This window comes from Dipodomys spectabilis, unplaced genomic scaffold (genome assembly GCF_019054845.1).
Source record: "Dipodomys spectabilis isolate Male_0828 unplaced genomic scaffold, ASM1905484v1 ptg000039l, whole genome shotgun sequence".
In the NCBI taxonomy this organism is placed as follows: Eukaryota; Metazoa; Chordata; class Mammalia; order Rodentia; family Heteromyidae; genus Dipodomys; species Dipodomys spectabilis.
This window is the reverse complement of record NW_024870716.1, coordinates 8,887,467-8,906,486: the sequence shown is the minus strand read 5'-3', so window position 1 is coordinate 8,906,486 and position 19,020 is coordinate 8,887,467. Positions and strand designations below refer to the sequence as shown.

Below are 19,020 nucleotides of genomic sequence, written 5' to 3'. Positions count from 1 at the left end.
TGTCTTTAGTATATGTTCAGACTTGATTATTCTAGTTGAGATAGATAAAAAACCACTTTACATATAATTTCACTTAAGACTTGTCTACACTTTAGATTCTATTTTCATTTTGTTTTTGTTTTTGTTTTTTGGGGTCTGGTCGTGGGGCCTGAACTCTGGGCCTGGGTGCTGTCCCTCAGCTCTTCTGCTCAAGGCTAGCGATCTACCTCTTGAGCCACAGCGCCACCACAGGCTTTTTTCTTTTTGCTTATGTTATGCTGAGGAATCGAACCCAAGGCCTCAGGCAAGCAAGGCAAGCGGTCTACCACTGAGCCACCTTCCCAGCCCCTCTATTCTCATTTTGAATAAGAACTATATCCTAATTCTACCTGGATTGTGTAGGGGTGGGTGCACCCATGCATGGGCTTGAATTCAGTGCCCAGGTGGTATACCTTGGCTTTTTTGCTGAAGGCTTCTGTTCTACCACTTGTGCCACAGTTCAACTTCCAGATGTTTGATGGTTAATTGGAACTAAGAGTATTGTGGTCTTTTGTGCCTGGTCTGGTTATGAGCCACAACACTCAGATCTAAGCTTCCTGAGCAGTTTTGTTTACAGACATGGGGTACGAACACCTGGTTCGTTGGAATTCTTTTTCAATGATAAGGTCTCCTTCTGCCTCCCTACATTTTCCTATGTCAGCTTCTATATGCTTATCCTAAGTTTTTATATTTTCTATGAGTCACTTAATTTTACCTCTTATTGTCATTGCATTAGGTAGAGAAAGGAACGAGTCACCAATTACAGAATTGTATGCCTCGGTTGAGATGGAGCTGGGATCGGCATCTGAGTGACTTTCCTGAAGATCTGGATCATAGTCAGAAGAGGTTGACCACTGCCTCTGGAAGCTGAGGACTGGAGGAACGGTAGGGGCAGGTATGGACTTGCCCATGGAGGGTCACACTCCCGGGCTCCCTTTGGGTACCTGAGGATCCTTCACAAAAGTGACAGCTGTGTGTGGTGTGAGGGGCTTACAAGGCAGGTCCTGAGAGGGAATGTAGACAGAGTTGGTTACACTGGCGGTGTGAGTCCAGCCATCGTCACAGAGAGGATCTTTGACCTTGCCCTTCCATCTGTAGCCGAGGACTCTTCATATTCATAAAATATCTGGGCTCTTCAAGAAACGCTTGCTTGGCTTTTAGCTTTGAATGTAGAGCTTGTTTTGAATATACTACTAGATTAGTTTTAAATTGAGTGAATTTCTTCTATGTGGATTAATATCAATACATGCCCAGGGCTAAGGAGGTGGTTCAGTGGTAGAGCGCTTGCCTTGCATGCACGAGGCCCTGGGTTCGATTCCTCAGCACCACATAAGCAAAAAGAAAAAAGCCGGAAGTGGTGCTGTGGCTCAAGTGGTAGAGCGCTAGCCTTGAGATGAAGAGCTGAGGGACAGCACCCTGGCCCAGAAGTTCAGGCCCCATGACCGGAACAACAAAAAAGAAAATACATGCCCATCCACATAATCTTACCATCTCATAAGGCCGAATTTGGAGAGATCAAGGTTTAAGGCCAATTTAGGCAAAGAGTTAGCAAGACCCAAACTAAAGAAAAAGCTGAGTGCTTGGTCATGGGTCTATACTCCCAACTATGTAAGAGTCATAGGTAGTACAAGAGCCTACCTGAAAAAAAAAAAAAAACAACCCAGTCTAAGTGAAGAGGCAAGTCTAAATAAATAATAATGAAATGAATAAGTTTTCTTTTTGTTTTGGTCGGTACTGGGGCTTGATCTCTGGGGCTGAGGGCTGTCCCTCAGCTCTTCAGCTCAAGGAAGCACTCTTAAGCCATAACACCACTTCCAGTTTTCTGCTGGGTTTATTTGTAGATAAGAGTCTCACAGACTTTCCTGCCCAGTGGCTTTGAACCGCAATCCTCAGATCTTAACTCCTGAGTAGCTAGGATTATAGGCATGAGCCACCAGATATGAAATAAGATTTTTAAACTAGTAAAGTACCTACCACACATATATTGACCTTGATTTCAAATCCCAGCAAAAGAAAAATAAATAAAGTAGAAAATAAAATAAACATTTGGGTAACATTATTTTTCTCATGATATGCTGACATTTCTTCATATTTGCCAAATGCAGGGATTCTAAAAGACAACAGAAATAAACAAAATCATTTTTCACATTGCAGTTCAACAAGATGTGGTCTGATTCTTACAAGTCCAGTTTGAGTCCACAGTGAATGGTATGCTTTTGCTTCAGTTCTGTCCCTGACCAGCTCCATCTTCCTGGCTAATGAACAGCTTTTACTGCTCACATCACTACTTAGAAAGTACCAGTCTTGCTTTGAAGGAACTTATAATCCAAATTTAATTTTAAAAACTCATTAGGAAATTACAAGATGATTAGTATTGAATCAAGAAGAGGTTAAAGGCCAGATAATTTTTCTTTTTCCTTCTGTACCTGCTTGAACTCAGGGCCTCAGCACTGTCCCTGAGCTTTTCTCCTCAAGGCTCGTGCTCTTCAGCCACAGCTCCAATTCCAGGTTTTTGGTAGTTAATTGGAGATAAGAATCTCAGGACTTTTCTGCCCAGGATGGCTTCAAAACCTCAATCGTTAGGTCTCAGCCTACTGAGTAACTAGGATTCCAGGTGTGAGCCACTGGCGGCTCGAAGGCCAAAGGACTTTAAAAGAAGGAAATTCTGGGATTGTTTTTTCAGCATTTCATTTCATGGAAAAAATTGATATGTACTAGTGTTAGTTCTTCTTTAACAGCCTTCTGTAATTCTGCTGTGAATCCCTTGGACTTTCCCTGGTTGGGAGACTCTTCATTTTTTTCTCTGATAACTTTGCTTCCTGGGATTTTGTTTAAGTGATTCGTGTCTTTTTCATTCAGTTTTGGCATCTTGTATGTCTCTAGAACTTTCTCCATTTCTTGGAAATTTTACAACTTTCCTGGGTATTTGTTGTGATGTTTCCTTTTCCATTTCTAATTTTGTTGGTTTGGTTCTCTTTAAGGTTAGTGTTCTGCCACTTGGGCCATACCTCCTCTTCCTACCTTTTGCTAGTCATTTGGAGATGAGTCTCACAGACGTTCCTGTCCTAGCTGACTTCAGCCCCTGATCATCAGATCTCAACCTCCTGATTAACCAGAATAATAGGCATGAACCACAAGCTTGAAAAACATTGTAGAGTCCATTAACTATGAGTTCAGGCATGTGTCTAATAACATACCTGTTCTTTGTGACCAAATCTAATTCTGAATATAGCACCATTAATTCTATCCAGCTTGGAAAGACTTCCCAAAGAGCATGGGAAATTCAGAGTTTGCAAGTCACGTTCCCTTGTTTTATACAGATACATACATTTAGGGCTGGGAAGGTGGCTCAGTGGTAGAATGCTTGCCTTGCATGGATGAGGCCCTGGGCTTAATTCTTCAGCACCACATAAGCAGAAAAAGCCGCAAGTGTACTGTGGCTCAAGTGGTAGAGCAGTAGTAGCCTTGAGCTGAAGAGCTGAGGGACAGAGCCCAAGTCCAGAGATCAGGCCACACACACACACACACACACACCCACACAAACACACACACACACACATTGAGAAGAGGAAATGACAGTATTAGGTGCAGATATGTCCCAGGCAATTTACTTCCTGTTCTGGAATCTGTGACCTGAGGGAATCAGGCCTAGAGGTTTCTACTCATCCTCTACAGGAAGAACAGCTGGCTTAGCTGAGTAACAGTGGTTTTCAGGTATTGCACTGGAATTGAAGCTCACTTTGCTAGATATCTAAGTGGAAAACATTTGGGCTCTTTTCCTAGAAAATTAAAACTAATGATTATATCTTTGTATATGTTAGTATGTTTGGGTGTTGTTGATTCATTCCTATAATTGTAGCCACTGGGGAGGCTGAGGTTCAAGCTTCTTCAAGCTAGCCCATGCAGCATTTGCTCTGTAAGTGACATACAATCAAACTGGGAATCATGAACAGAAATGTCTTTGGAACATTGAGAAACTAAACATGTTTGTAATTAACCCATGAGTTTGAAGAGGAAGTCTCCAGGGAAGCTATTTTAATAATGCATCTAATTGAATAAAACTGAAAATACAACATACCAAACTTTGTGGGACACAGCTAAATACATGCTGAGAAAAATGTTTAGCAATAACTGTTTACATAAAATAATTTCACTAATATATCTTACACCTTCCATAAATGTGTATCAGGTGGTACATCAAGCGCCTTCATTTCTCATTCTTTGATAATCTACATATGGTATAGGCATTATATCAAATGATTCAACAATTTCTTTCTTTGAATTTAGGAAGACTTTTCTCTCTTGTGCTAACTGTATTTGAATAAGCCATGCATTGCTTTTACTGAAATATTTTGATCATAAGCAGTAAAAGTAGAAATACTGACCAAAATTGGTGATGGATTTGTTCAGCTAATCCTAGAAAGGATTAGCTGTAATGGGTAGAGCTCCCTGAGAAGCCCCAGTTTCCTCACTGTCTGTCTGAAGTCTCAGAACTGCCTTGTGAAAAGTGTGTACAGTCAGGACAGCTCTTTCCAACTGTGTAAAAACCAGAAAGAAACCTCCATGCACCTGTTTCACTGGTACAGCAACAGCTCAGCAGGAGAAATGAGTGAGCTCAGTAGTTCCTTGTCAAACAAGAGGGAAAATTGTTCTGCTGGGTTCAATTCCCCAGCATCACATAAGCAAAAAAAGGAGGGAGTGGTGCTGTGGCTCAAGTGGTAGAGTTCTATCCTTAAGCTGAAGAACTAAGAGACAGCACCTAGGCCCAGAGTTCAAGCTGCATAAAACCTTCAGTGATGAATAAACTGGTATTTCCTCAAAACAAATTGCAATTTTACAAAGGGATGACATGAATATATAAATAGTATCAAGAGGAAGGATAGGTGTTGGGCAGTACAAGAGATAATAAATGAATAAATAATATATTGAGAACAGTATATGAGCAAAGAACTCACATTTGTGTTTTCTTTTGGTTAATCATAGGGCTTGAAATCAGGGCCAGGGCACTGTCCCTGAGACACTTTTGCTCAAAGCTCCTGTGCTGCCACTTTGATCCACTCCTCTATTTCTGGCTTTTTGGTGGTCAATTGGAGACAAGACTGTCGTGGACTTTCCTGCACAGGTTGGCTTCAAACAGTAATCCTCAGATCTTTCTCTTGGGTAGCTATAATTACAGGTGTGAGCCACCAGTGCCTGGCTCCAAATTATTTGTGTACTTAATATTTTTTAGAACAAAATACCTATTCAAGTTTTAAGTCAAATGATCATGTAGAGGTTTGTTGTAGTGAGAACTACTTGACAGAAAATTTCTTATGATGTATGTTAACTATTCTATCGATGCATTTCTTTCATGGGTGTGTGGTCCTGTGCTTAATCTCCCAGCCTGGGTGCTTTCCCTGAGATATTTTGTTCAAGGCTCATACTCTACCACTTAAGCCATAGCTCCACTTCTGTCTTTTTGGTAGTACTTGGAGATAAGAGTTTCAGGGCCTTTTGTGCCAGGACTGGCTTTGAACTGTGATCCTTAGATGTTAGTTTCCTGGGTAGCCAGCATCACTTTTCATTTTAATTTTAAAAGACTGGAGATGTGGCTCCATAATAGAGCACTTACTTTCTATGTGGAAGTCCTTGGGTTTGATCTCCAGCACAAGAAAATATATGTATTATGTTAGATGATTAGTTTTAGAAAGAAATTCACAAGTAACATTTAGAATTTTATAGGCATTCCCTGTCACAAGTCTTGCTTCATTTCTTAAAAACATTTCTTAAAGTGATTCACAGTGTTTATGTATTCCTGGAATCAGAATAGTATTTTACCAAGCATTGCCCATCTCTAGCCTTTAGCTATAGATACAGTAATATAAGCCATGAAATTGATAGAGAAAAATAAAGGCAGTGGGAAAATGAGAGGAATTAGGCTGTAATCTTTCTCAAGTCTAGGGGATAGAAAATGGTTACAGGTGGTTGATAGGCATTGCAGAACCTGAGATATGGAAATCACTTCCTTAGCAACAATTTTAACAGTATTTCTTGGTTTGTTCCCACTCTACTGATACAAGTTAGTACATTCTAGAAAGAGTGAGCTACAAACCTGGGAGTCATCAGCAAACTCCACCTTCCCCTCCAGTTCCATAGGAACCATAAGTAGGTGGATAGCCAACATGATGTTGCATCCCAGTAAGGAATAAAGGCTGACTTCATTCCAACCTGTCTTCAATGTTCCCAACTTTGCTTGTAACCTGATCGTAAAAGGGCATTGACTTTGGAATCAATCACTTCCCCTATAGTTTCTGATTACATTATTTGGCACATTATTTTGACCTTCCATTGAAAAGCTCTGTGTAAAAACAGAGGTTGTACTATCTTTTTGGAGTTTTTCAAGAAGATTAAATTAGCAAACATGAAAGCATTGTTGAAAGCCTGCTTTGTAAATACTGAGTCTGAATTTTCTTTTTTTTCATTTTTTTTGGGGTCCGGTCATGGGGCCTGAACTCTGGGCCTGGACTCTGTCCCTCAGCTCTACAGCTCAAGGCTAGCGCTCTACCACTTGAGCCACAGTGCCATTCCGGCTTTTTTCTTTTTGCTTATGTGGTGCTGAGGTATTGAACCCAGGGCCTCATGCATGCAAGGCAAGCGCTCGACCACTGAGCCACCTTCCCAGCCCCTGAATCTTCTTATCTAAGTGCTTCCTATAGTTTTCCCCTGTGTCCTATTTTATTTTTCCTCTTGCTGTCTAGATGATTTGCTGTCTATCCCTACTGGCCTTTTTATTTCTTCAAATGACTTTTCTGTGTAACAGTTTTTTAAATTCTCTTTAATTTGTTGCCACTAGAGGGCAACATAGATGCATTACTACTCACCTGATCACACTGGGAATGGCAGGATGGGACCACATTACCTGGGTGAAATCCATCATTGCAAATTGAAGAGACTTTAGAAACCACTTCCATACATTCTCATTTTAAAGGCTGGAATGCTAGACATTTAAACAAATACAAGCATGTAGTAAACTCATAGTTGAATTAAAACTTCTTTGTATAACTACTTAAACATGATTTTTAAAATTCTATTTAGAAAACAGTAGGTAGGATGGGTAGGTGGCTCATGTCTGTAATCCTAGCTACATGGGAGTCTGAGATCTGAGGATCCTACTAGCTTTGGCAGGAAAGTCCATGAGATTCTCATCTCCAATTATCCACCCCAAAGCCAGAAGGGGTGCTGTGGCTCAAGTGATAGGGAGCTAGCCAGGGCACAGAAACTCAGAAACATCACCTAGGCCCTGAGTTCCAGCCCTAAGACTGGCGTGAGTATGTGCACTCGCACGCACACACATACACAGCAGGTGATAATGTTTTTTAAATCACCAACTCCTCTCTACAAATTATACCTAAAAATAAATTTTATTTTCTCACCTATGATGTGTGTTTTTAAAAAGATGTGCAAGAGCAAATGAGTCTTTTTACAAAGCTCATTTGCACATTTTTCAAAATTTACTGTGACTAATATAATTCAAAACTGAATTCACTTAGTCATTAAAATAGAAAACTGAGGTACAGTCTAACCTTTATTTTCACTTGCAACAAATTAAATACTGAATGTACTTAGATGTCTGACCTACTTCAAACCATTCAATGATTTAGCTTTAAACAACCATACATTCTAAAATATATAAATGTTACACAAGAAATATTTATGTTTGTCGATGAATAAATAGAATGAAATAGAAATATTTTATAGGATTAAAAATAGACATATCCAAGGTAAACAAAAAAATTTAAAATCAATGTGAAGCACCCATTTCTCAACCCTTTATATTTATTTACATAAGGTTCCTTATGTCAGGAGAGTTTTTTTTTATTGTTTGTTTGTTTGTGTCAGTCATGGGACTTGAACACTGGGCCTAGGTGCTGTCCCTCAGCTCTTCAGCTCAGGGTGAGCGCTCTACCACTTGAGCCACAATGCTGCATCTGGTTTTCTAGTGGCTTATTGGAGATAAGAGTCTCGCAGATTTTACTGCCTGGGCTGGCTTTGAACCGTGATCCTCAGATCTCTGCTTCCTGAATAGCTAGGATTACAGGCATGATCCAGCATCCCCTGACTTGCCAGGAGAGTTTTATGTTTCCTATTTCTCTTTGTTGCTTGCACTGTTGCCTCATTTGAATAGTGTTGCTGTGATCCTCTTGGGGACGGTGCTCACTCCACTGCAGACACTTATACGTCTGCAGTGCTGTTGGTAGTGACAGCGCTGTCTGGACTCAGCTGCTCCAGAGACAATGCAGCTGCCAGGCCAGTGCCTCTAACATCCCAAAAGTTTGCACAGTTCCACTTTATTCTGATGTTCAACTTACCCCTTGAGAAAAGACATATAATTTTGCCCATAAAATATTATTTAAGTTGATATAACTGACCTGGTGTGTGTGTGTGTGTGTGTGTGTGTGTGTGTGTGTGTGTGTGTGTGTACGTGGGCGCACGCACGCTCAAGGATGGTTAGTTTCTTGGAGATCAGAGTCTCACGGGCTTTCTTGCCATGGCTTGCTTTGAACTACAATCCTTAGATCTCAGCCTCCTGATTAGCTAGGATTACATGCAAGAGTTACCAGGTATTGGATAATCTTAGGAGTTTTGATGCATGAAAGCTTGCTAGTATTTAAATTTAGAGTTGTAAATGAGTATTTTCTTGTCTTTTTTCTGATTAATTTTAGAGATTCCAGGGCTTGAACTCAGGGGATTGAACTAACTTCAATTGCTTGCTTGGCAAGAATTCTATCATTGGACATATACTCCCAGCTTCACTTTTTACTCCTTCACTGGAGGTGGAGTCTCTCTGACTTCTGATTGCCTGGGTTCAAATCTCGGTCTTGCAGATATCTTCTGTTAGCAAACCATGCAGTGTCCCACTGCTTTCCAGGAGGCCATCTTAAAAGCCACAAGAAGGCATCAAAGGATTAGAAAAAGGATGGGGTGAACTCCAGAGAGGCGATTATGGATATGAACTTACAGGGCAAGATGAACTTGGCCAATCCAATTAGCCCTAAGGGAGAGATTTCTAAGACAGAAATATTTGGAACCAAGTTGTAAAATGAGGAGAGGGACTCTACAGGGATGCACTGTGCCTGTTGTCCTTCCTTAGTCTCCACCTGAGTCCTGGGATGCCACCTCCTGACCCCTGTCATGAATGTCTATAACACAGGACCTCTCAGGATCATCTGGGACTAGAATTGTGGGATGGAGGTCATGGTCATGTAAAGTTACAAGTAGAGCTGTGCAGGTTCCCAGCTAGAGCTGGTCCCTAACTGTCCCCCATGTGGGCGGGGCTAGATAGGGGGGACTGCAGGTGCAGCTGTTATTGGACCTTGGCTGTTCTGCCTGGATGAGAAGATTCTGGCCACACCTCCAATTTTTTCATGTTTCTCTGACCAATAGGATATGAGTTGAGGCCACGCCCACATTCCATGCTGCCTAGTAGCACTGGGATCCCCTCTATTGGCTCACACCACTACAGGAGTTGAAGGAGGTAGAGGTGGTGAGTGGTGAGTGTGCAAATTGAGCTGATTTTGAAGAAATAGTTGGAGGTAGATATTCGAGTTACTGGTGATAGAACAGAGTTGAGTTTAGGCAGCCTGGGAATGTGGCCCCCCCACCTTCGCCGTCCCAGAGCTGGGATGTCTGAGAAAAAAAGAGAAAAAAAAGTAGCTGCAGGAAGGAAACTACTGCAACAATACCAGCAGAGGAATGGTCCTGCTAGACCTAGAGAATCCAAGAAGGGGAAAATGAAAGAGGGAGGTAACCCCAAGACAAACACCACTGGGGACTGTCCTTTACTCAAGGGTGCGGCCCAAGACCACGCAGACCCTGAGCCTCCCCCTTCCCTGGGCACTGTCACAGCTGCCAGGATCCAGAGTGTCACAGGTCCCAATAACACCAAGGACCTGGAGAGACACAACCAACACCTGGTGCTTGCCCTGGACTCCAGCACAATACAAAAGCAGCACCTCTGCACTGAGATCCAAGAGCTGCAGGATCAACAGGGAAAAGACAAGGAGAAGATGGCCTGTGTGCACGAAGCCCTGAAAGCAGAGCTGGAGCAGCACAAGCTGTCGATACAGATGCTGATTAGAGAAAAAGCAGACTTACAATCTGCCCTGGCCCACAAGCAGCAAGAGGCCGATGAAAGAGCACTGGAGCAGGAGGGTCTTACCAGCTGCCTGCAGGCTGCACAGCAGCGCGTAACAGAACTGGAAACAACATTGTCTGCAGTCAACACCACGCAGAATGAAACTGAGAACAACAACATAGAGCTCATGAAAGCCCTGAATCGCGTGAAGCTGCAGCTCCAGGAAAAGGCCAGAAGTATTGAAGACCTGGAGGATGAGAACACCGAGCTGCAGGAGAGGCTGGAAGTGCTCCTGACACAGAAGGCCGACATGAAAATGGAAATCCACAAGTTCCAAGAGGAACTAGTGGAGCGGGCAGAGTTGGAAAGCCAACTCAACAACATGAAGGAGTTGGTGGCAAAATTAAAGGAGGAGAGAGACACCTTTGGGGAGGACCTGAGGCTGGAGAGCTCCACGGGGAAGGAGAAAGTCCAGCAGCTGCTAGAGCAGGTGAGCCAGCTGAGAGAGGAGAAGGAGCAAGGGGTGAGGCAGGTGTTGGAGTTGGAGAGCAAGCTGGTGGAGCTGAGAGAGCAGCTGTCAGAGCTGCGGCCCCCAGAGCCGCCTGCAGGGCCAGCTCAGGCTGAGCAGCAGCTGCAGGCCCACACCCTGCAGTTGCAGAAGGAGCTCAAGACCCTGGAGGAGCAACTTCACCTCCAGGTGGAGGAGAACCAGAGCCTCAGTCTCCAGAACCTGGAGCAGCAGCAGCGGCTGTGGATACTGGAAAAGAAGGCTGAGGAATGGGCACAGCATGCCGAGGACCGGCGCAAGATCCTGGAGACCATAGAGAAGGAACAGGAGACCTTGAAACGCACGCTGGTGCACAACCGCCAGCTGAAAGAAGAGCTGGCCCAGCTGCAGGATGCCTTGCAGAGGCTGAGCGCTGAGAAGGGGGAGCTCGCCAGCATCCTGCACACAGAGCAGCAGGAGAAGACAACCCTGCAGGCGAAGCTGGATGAGCTGGAGGAGGAATTCAAAGAAGGAAAAGACGTGGCAGAGTTCAAGCGCCAAGCAGCTGAGGATCTGCAGGAGCTGCATGACAAGTACCTGGCCCAGGTGCAGGAGCTGAGCGCCACCTGCAAACAGCACAAGGCCACCAGCCAGCAGCTGATGTCAGAGAAGGAGGCCCTGCAGCAGCACCTGCTGAATCAGAGCCATCTGATGGAGCAGCTGAAGCAGGAGCAGGTGCAGAGCAAGTTGCTGGCCCAGATGGAAAGGGAGAAGTTACAGGACACTCTGAAGTGTCTGGAAGCAACAAGACAGGAGAATGCGCAGCTGCGGGCCCAGCTGAGCGCCCTGGCTTTCCCCAGGGAAGATGAAGGCCTGAGCCAAGACGAAGACAAGGGTGAGGAGGCGACTACCCATGATGTGACTGTCCCAGACGACGTAGACAACCCGCAGAGCATGTGGGATTTTTACATGGACGCACTGTCCATCGCAGAAGGCAGGAAGGCGAGGATGAGCCGGCAGCTGCAGGAGCAGCAGGCCCGCTGTGGGTGCCTGAGTCAGCTGGCAGCCCAGTGCCAGAGAAAGCTGGAGAGCCAGGCCGCCTTCCCCCAGCGCTGCATCCACAGACTGTTCGGCAAGAGGAAGCAGGACACACAGGCGCCCAAGAAGCAGCTGCACATCTGCTTCCCCGAAGACTTGGCCAGCAAGGGACACCCCCAGAGTCACGTGGATGACCTCCACCATCGCTGCAGCCAGCTGACCCAACACCTGACCACCATGGAAGAGACCATCGTGCTGTACAAAGAACAGCTAGAAGTCCTGGAGAAGCTGTGTCAGGAGAAAGAGCAGTGTGTGAGCCAGCTGTCCCAGGAGAAGAGGAGGAAGAGGAAGGAGCTGAAGGAGCTGTTGCTGCGCCTTACAGGGGAGAGCACAGAGTGCCAGGACATGATGCTGGCAGCCGCCCAGGCCCCTGCTGCCGAGGCCCCCTCAGACCTCTCAGTCCCCCTGAGGATGGAGGTCAGGGAGGAGCGGCAAGGCTGTGAAGATGTGCATCTTCAAGAAAGCTTGAAGCCTGTCCCTGGAGAGGCTGGGGCGCCTGGGCCCCTGGAGAACCCCATTGCAGAGCCTCCTGTGCCGCTGCTGCCTGCCATCCAGCCCCAGCAAGAGCCCACAGATGGGGGCGAAGAGTCCTGCCTCCCTTTCTTCTATAAGCCACAAGCAGATGATGTATTTGAAATCATCACCATCTAAAGACATGGCCTTCTATTGTCTAAAATGTATTTATAGCATGATGATGGGTAGCACTGTCTAAGGCCTTACTTTAATGAGTGGCATTTGGGGAAGAGTATCCATATCCCAGACAGAGCAAAGGCTGCTGGGAGTGGCCTAAATTTGAAGGACATCTAACAGTCCACTTGTTGTCAGGGAGGGGGCCCAGATATGGGTCACCATTAAGAGAAAAATAAAGTGAAGTTGGGAGTGATGGTAGGGTTTATAGTTCATGTTTTATTAGTGACATTTTATGAAGTACTTCTTTATTCATATGCTCACTGCATTATTTTCTGATATCTTAAAGAAGTACTTTTCATAATTGATTTATGGAAAAGGTTTATGTTATTCTTGAATTATTTCATTTTTTAACATTATATGTTGATGCAGTCATGCATTTTTTCAAAATGAACTCTGTCCCAGCAACAGGGAATGTTCTTTTTTGTATCGTAACATGCTGCAATGAGAATATTGCAGTGAAAACAAAGTAATGAGTGTGAAAAAGAAGAAAATTATAATGTTGAAAGTTTGCAAAAAAAACCTCACCATGAGTAGAACAAATGAAGATGTGCTACAATTGAAAATCAGCAAAGACAGTGCAAAAATGGCATACAAAAAATAAGAATACATAAATATAGAATATCTACAGTATGTCAACTGCCTTAGTAATATTTCAGTGATGTGCTGACGTGATGTTGGATATTATTCATTGAATAAAATTATTAAAATTCAATTTCTTGGTTCTTTTTAAAATTTGCTGATTGTAGCTATTAGAAACTTAAAAATTACTCTGGGGACCTGAGAGGTCTAAGACAGCCTCAGCAGCAGGGGCCTGGCTATAATCCTAACAAGCCAGGAGGCTGTGGTCTTATCATTGTTCAAAGCCCACTTTAGCAGCAAAGTCCTTGAGACTCTTCCTAAACTACCAAAAAGCCAGAAGTAGAGTTAGGATACAAGTGATAGAGTGCTAGCCTTGAGCAAAAATGCTTAGGGACAGAGCCCAGGCCCTGAGTTCAAGCCCCAGGAGAGGTACAAAAAAAGAAAGGACAGGAAGGAATGAGGGAAGGAGGGAAGGAAGGAGGAAGGAAGGAAGGAGGGAAGAAAGGAAGGATGAAGGAAGAAAGGAAGGAAGGAAGAAAGGGAGGGAGGGAGGAAGAGAGGGAAGGGAGAGAAGGAAAGGGGGAGGGAGGGAGGGAGGGAAGGAAGGAAAGAAAAAGAAAGAAAGGAAAGAAAGAAAAGAAGGAAGGGGGGCTGGGAAGGTGGCTTACTGGTAGAGCGCTTGTCTTGCAAGCCTGAGGCCCTGGGTTCGATTCCTCAGCACTACATAAGAAAAAAGAAAAAAGCCAGAAGTGGCACTGTGGCTCAAGTGGTAGAGTGCTAGCCTTGAGCTCAAGAGCTGAGGGACAGCACCCAGGCCCAGAGTTTAGGTCCCACAACTAGACCACCCCCCCAAAAAAAGAAAAAATGGAAGAAAAGGAGGGAGGAAAAAAATATAAAAAAAGAAAAAATTAAAAATTATATATGGGACCAGGCGCTGGTGGCTCACGCCTGTAATCATAGTTACTCAAGAGGCTGAAATCTGAGGATCACGGTTCAAAGCCAGCCCAGTCCGGAAAGTTCGTGAGACATTTATCTCCAATAAACCACTAGAAAACCAGAAGTGGCACTGGCTCAAATGGTAGAGCACTAGCCTTGAGCTGAAGAGCTCAGGGACAGTGCCCAGGCCCCGTGTTCAAGCCCCACAACTGACATAAATAAATAAATATAAATAAATTTATATAAATAAATAAATAACATGGGTTGCGTCAGGTCACCCATGGCTCATGCCTTTAGCTACTCAAGAGTCAGAGATCTGAGGATCACAGTTTGAAACTAACTCCAGCAGAAAAGTCAGTGAGATTCTTATCTCCAATAAACTACTCAGAAAAAGTTGAAGTGGCACTGTGGCTCAAGTGGTAGAGCGATAGCCTTGAGCACAAAGAGACCCCAGGACCTGCAAACTTAAAATAAAAACACAAAACATATGGAACTTCTTGTTTGCAGTTCACCACTGGCCTAGATTGTGGGAACATGACACAAAACTAGTGCTACCGAAAGGAAAACAAGTACAAGCTTCCTCTGATATGATTGTCACCCCAGTCCTCATACTGCAGAAAAGATGTGATCAGAATTGCCTACACGCATTGTGGTTGTCTACTTCAGCACTTGCCAGGATTATTCTCCTGTGAATAAGCCAGTCTCTCTTCTCTCCTGTAGGTAGAGTTAGTTCTTTCTTTGAATCTGTACTGGAATTGTAGCCCATGGTAATCAGAATGAAGTGGTGGAAATATTGCTCTTTTATTTTTCCCCAAACTCTTTTTATTAGCATACATTAGCCACACAAGGAAGCGGGTATTTCATTGTGAGATTTCCATGTGTGTTCCTATGATGGTGGGAACACGCATGTACTCCCTTCCTACTACAATTTGCAAAGGTTACATTCTTCTATCTTCATTCATGCTGACAATCTACTTCAACCTTTAAGACCAAACCCCTCTCAGGAGTACCTCTACACAGAATCTGTTTTCTCAACTCCACCCCTACTCTTAACAGCTTCCAGGATAGTCCTTTATAAAATTTTCACATGCACTTGCAATGTATTTCAAAAATTTGCACCCTCTATTATTTTCTCTTTGTCCTCAGTAGGCCCTTAGTTAGTCTCAGTTATCTATATATGCAATTATGTATACAGGTGTGTGTATATGTACATATATATATTTGTCCATGATTATGAATGTATTTTAGGTCTAGTTTCCACTTTTGAACAAAAACAACATTGTTTGTTTTTTGTTTGTTTGTGTGTGTGTGTGTGTGTGTGTGTGTGTGTGTGTCCCAGTGTTGGGCTTGAATCAGAGCCTGGGAGCTCTTTCTTAGCTTTTTCTATTTAAGGTTTATCCATTCTACCACTTGAGCCACCTTCCCCCAGCGCTTCATCCACAGGCTGTTCGGCAAGAAGAAGCAGGACACACAGGCGCCCAAGAAGCAGCTGCACATCTGCTTCTCTGAAGACCTGGCTGGCAAGGGGCACCCCCAGAGTCACGTGGATGACCTTCACCATCGCTGCAGCCAGCTGACCCAACACCTGACCACCATGGAAGAGACCATCGTGCTGTACAAGGAACAGCTAGAAGTCCTGGAGAAGCTGTGTCAGGAGAAAGAGCAGTGTGTGAGCCAGCTGTCCCAGGAGAAGAGGAGGAAGAGGAAGGAGCTGAAGGAGCTGTTGCTGCGCCTTACAGGGGAGAGCACAGAGTGCCAGGACATGATGCTGGCAGCCGCCCAGGCCCCTGCTGCCGAGGCCCCCTCAGACCTCTCAGTCCCCCTGAAGACAGAGGTCAGGCAGGAGCAGCAAGGATGTGAAGAAATGCATCTTCAAGAAAACTTGAAGCCTGTCCCTGGAGAGGCTGGGGCCCCTGGGCCACTGGAGAACCCCATTGTAGAGCCTCCTGTGCCGCTGCTGCCTGCCATCCAGCCCCAGCAAGAGCCCACAGATGGGGGCGAAGAGTCCTGCCTCCCTTTCTTCTATAAGCCACAAGCAGATGATGTATTTGAAATCATCTCCATCTAATGAATGACTGGGGTTCCAGCGCCCAGGCCCAGACTTCAAGCCCCATGTCCCACAAAAAAAAAAGAAAAAAAAGAGGAGCTATTTCCTCCAAAAGATACTATGGGCATGAGAGTTTCAATGTAATGGGGTGGTGGGAAAGGGGTAACTGTAGGCCAGACAGAGCCGAGGTTGCTAGGAGGTGGCTCATATCTAGAGACATTAAGAATCCATAGGTTCCTGGGAAGAGGCCCAGGTGAGGGTTATTACAAGGAGTCAATCCTTTACAAAGAAATGTGGGCAGCAATGCCCTCAGTTCATATTACTATTTCATAGCACTTATAGTAATTAATAGAATAATTTAATATATGTTGATTCATAAACTTCATTTTTACATAATATCACATAGGTGATATTAATCATTTCATATTATATGTTGGTACATTGCTGTGCAGTCAATTGCATTTTCAAAATGTACTAAACTGGACCAACAATAGGAAATTTTCTTGAGTATTAAAATGCAACAGTGGGGATATTGAGATTAGGCAATCATCAAAAGTGTAGAAAACAAGAAAAGTTACTGAATATTGAATTTTTGCTAAAAGAAAAAAATGTGACATTAACAATTGGAGCTATATGTAATTGCATAACACTTTCCAAAAGGGGTACAGAATTGTAATTCTAAAAGAAGAATACAGCATTATAGAGGATGTATAGAATATCACCTATCTAAACTTTTCAGTGAACTATACTGTAATATGTTCAATATTCTTTCTTGAATAAATAAAATAAATATTTATTTCTCTTGCTTTTCTTTTAAATTTAAGATCATTTAAGATAATTTTTAATGTAAGAAATAAGAAAATTGGGGGCTGGGAAGGTGGCTCAGTGGTAGAGCGCTTGCCTTGCATGCCTGAGGCTCTCAGTTCGATTCCTCAGCACCACATGAGCAAAAAGAAAAAAGCGGAAGTGGCACTGTGACTCAAGTGTTAGAGCGCTAGCCTTGAGCTTAAGAGCTGAGGGACAGTGCCGAGGCCCAGAGTTCAGGCCTACAACTGGACCCCCCCCCCCCAAAAAAAAATAAGAAAATTGAAAGTTATTTGTAGTGAAATGTTGTACTCTAACCAGAAGACCATGTAGACAAAGTCACATAGAGAAAAAAGGGGTTATTGTCAGTGGAGCTGACAAGGCCAAATTTCCCACAAGGGAGGGCAAAAAAAGGTGCCTGTCTGTCTCCCAGGGGGACCCTTATACAGCCAGGAGGCTAGAAGTGGGAAGTATTCTACATGCCCAGCAGGCACCACCAGTGAGTAGGCAGGGCAGAACTTAGGTCTGGATGGGGGCATTCCACTGACTTCATTCCCCACTTTGTTGTTGAATAGGTACAGTACCAAGCAGGGAGTATGGGCCAGGGTCTGTTCTTTGAAAGCTTCTTCCTGCTGAGAGGGGGCAAGGTAGTCAATAGGAGCGTCAGGTACTGTCCAAGTGGACCAAGGCTGTACTGTTAGACACATGTTACTTGTCCAGAGTAGGTCCAGACTGGAGGAAGACTGTCCAATCTTGTTTTATCCATAGAGATGGGTCCAGTTGGCTAGAGGTATATATGAAGGTGGATCCCGCAGGTGATGTTTGATGTGGCAGAGATGAATCCAGTGTGGATGGCCCTGAACCTGCACTGCTGTGAGAATAAAGTTACAGTCCTTCCCACTTAGCAGAAAGGTTGGTGGAACTTGATGCCTGTGGCAGGTAAGTTTTTGAAATGTACACTAGGTCAGCATCGATGAGGGCTCAGAGGATGACAGGGAAGGCGGAGGGCTATATTGGTCAGCATATTTCCAAAGAGAAGTAGGCAGGTGCTGAGGGAGAGAAGACAGCATTGGGGAGGGTAACAGAGAGTTCAAAGCCTGAAACGAGGAAGGCAAAGGTAGGCGGCCATACATCACTTCAAAAGCACTTCGTATTAAAGACTATTTTGGGTAAAACCTGCAGATGAAAAAGAGCCAAGGATGAAAGCCTTAGCCAATCTCAGGTTAGAGACAGTTTGGTCAAGAGCTGTTTGAGGGGGCGGTTGGCAGGTTCCCCCTTCCCCAAGGGCTGAGGGGGATAGGGAATATGAAAGAGCCAGGAAGTGTTCAAAGACTTAGCCAAGTGCTGGCTTATGGAGGAAACGAGTTCCAGGACATGGTCCATCTGGAAGGAAGCTGGCAGGCCAAAGAAGGGAATTCTTTCCTGCAAAAGAAGCTTGGACACAAGAGGAGGCTCTCTGGGTGGTGGTGGGAAATGCCTCTGTCCATCCTGTAAAGGTGTCTACAAGAACAAGCAGATGCTTGTACCTGTGAACAGTTGGCATAGGGGTAAAAGCAACTTGCCAATCCATTTCTGGGAGGTTACCTCGAGCCTGATGGGAAGATGGCTGCACATTGGTATTGGGGTTGGCCTTTTGGCATACTTTGCAGGTCTGTGAAAGCTGTGTGAGAAACTGTGTTGGGCAGGTTTAGGGGGCTGCTTTGTTGAAGGAACTCCCGTAAGGCACCTGTACGGGGGGTGGAGAAGGTGGTGCACTCTAGCAGGAGTGTGCCAGTCAAGATGACATACACATCATGCTAGGATTCCTCCTAGGCTGGACAACAAGCTGCTACTCCGTGATGTAGGTGGTGGGACTGGAAGAGAAAGAGCCCAGGCGCGTTTCCATCTGGGATGCATCAGTTAGTGAAAAAGGAACATGGACATCTAATATGCCCTCTGCTCCTGTCACCTCGCATGAGGGGAGAAGGGAAGCTGGGGCAGAACCTGACCTTGAGTGGGCTCCAGAGTCTGGACCTGGGTAAGGGCGGCCCCAACATTGCTGCAAGATGTCCAACAACCTCCAGGACACCACCGAGTTGGTCATCTGGCGGCTGGCTCACGAGGCTGGGTTGGACTCATCTTTGTGCCATCAGGGAATCAGGGGGCCTGACGAGGAAAAGGGGTGCTGAAGGAGGAGAGCATAGACCTTGGAGGGTGCAAGTGCTCGGGTGATTGGTCGGTTGAAGAAAGCTGGGGGTTGAGGGTGGA

At 44.6% G+C, this 19,020-nt stretch overlaps 1 protein-coding gene across 1 annotated transcript; it reads left to right on the top strand.

Annotated features, from left to right (window-relative positions):
* Positions 1-9,680: 9,680 nt before the first annotated feature.
* On the top strand, positions 9,681-12,368 carry LOC122106208 (golgin subfamily A member 2-like). The gene has a single exon (XM_042677506.1). The coding sequence runs from the start codon at positions 9,681-9,683 to the stop codon at positions 12,366-12,368; it is 2,688 nt and encodes an 895-aa protein (XP_042533440.1).
* Positions 12,369-19,020: the final 6,652 nt, after the last annotated feature.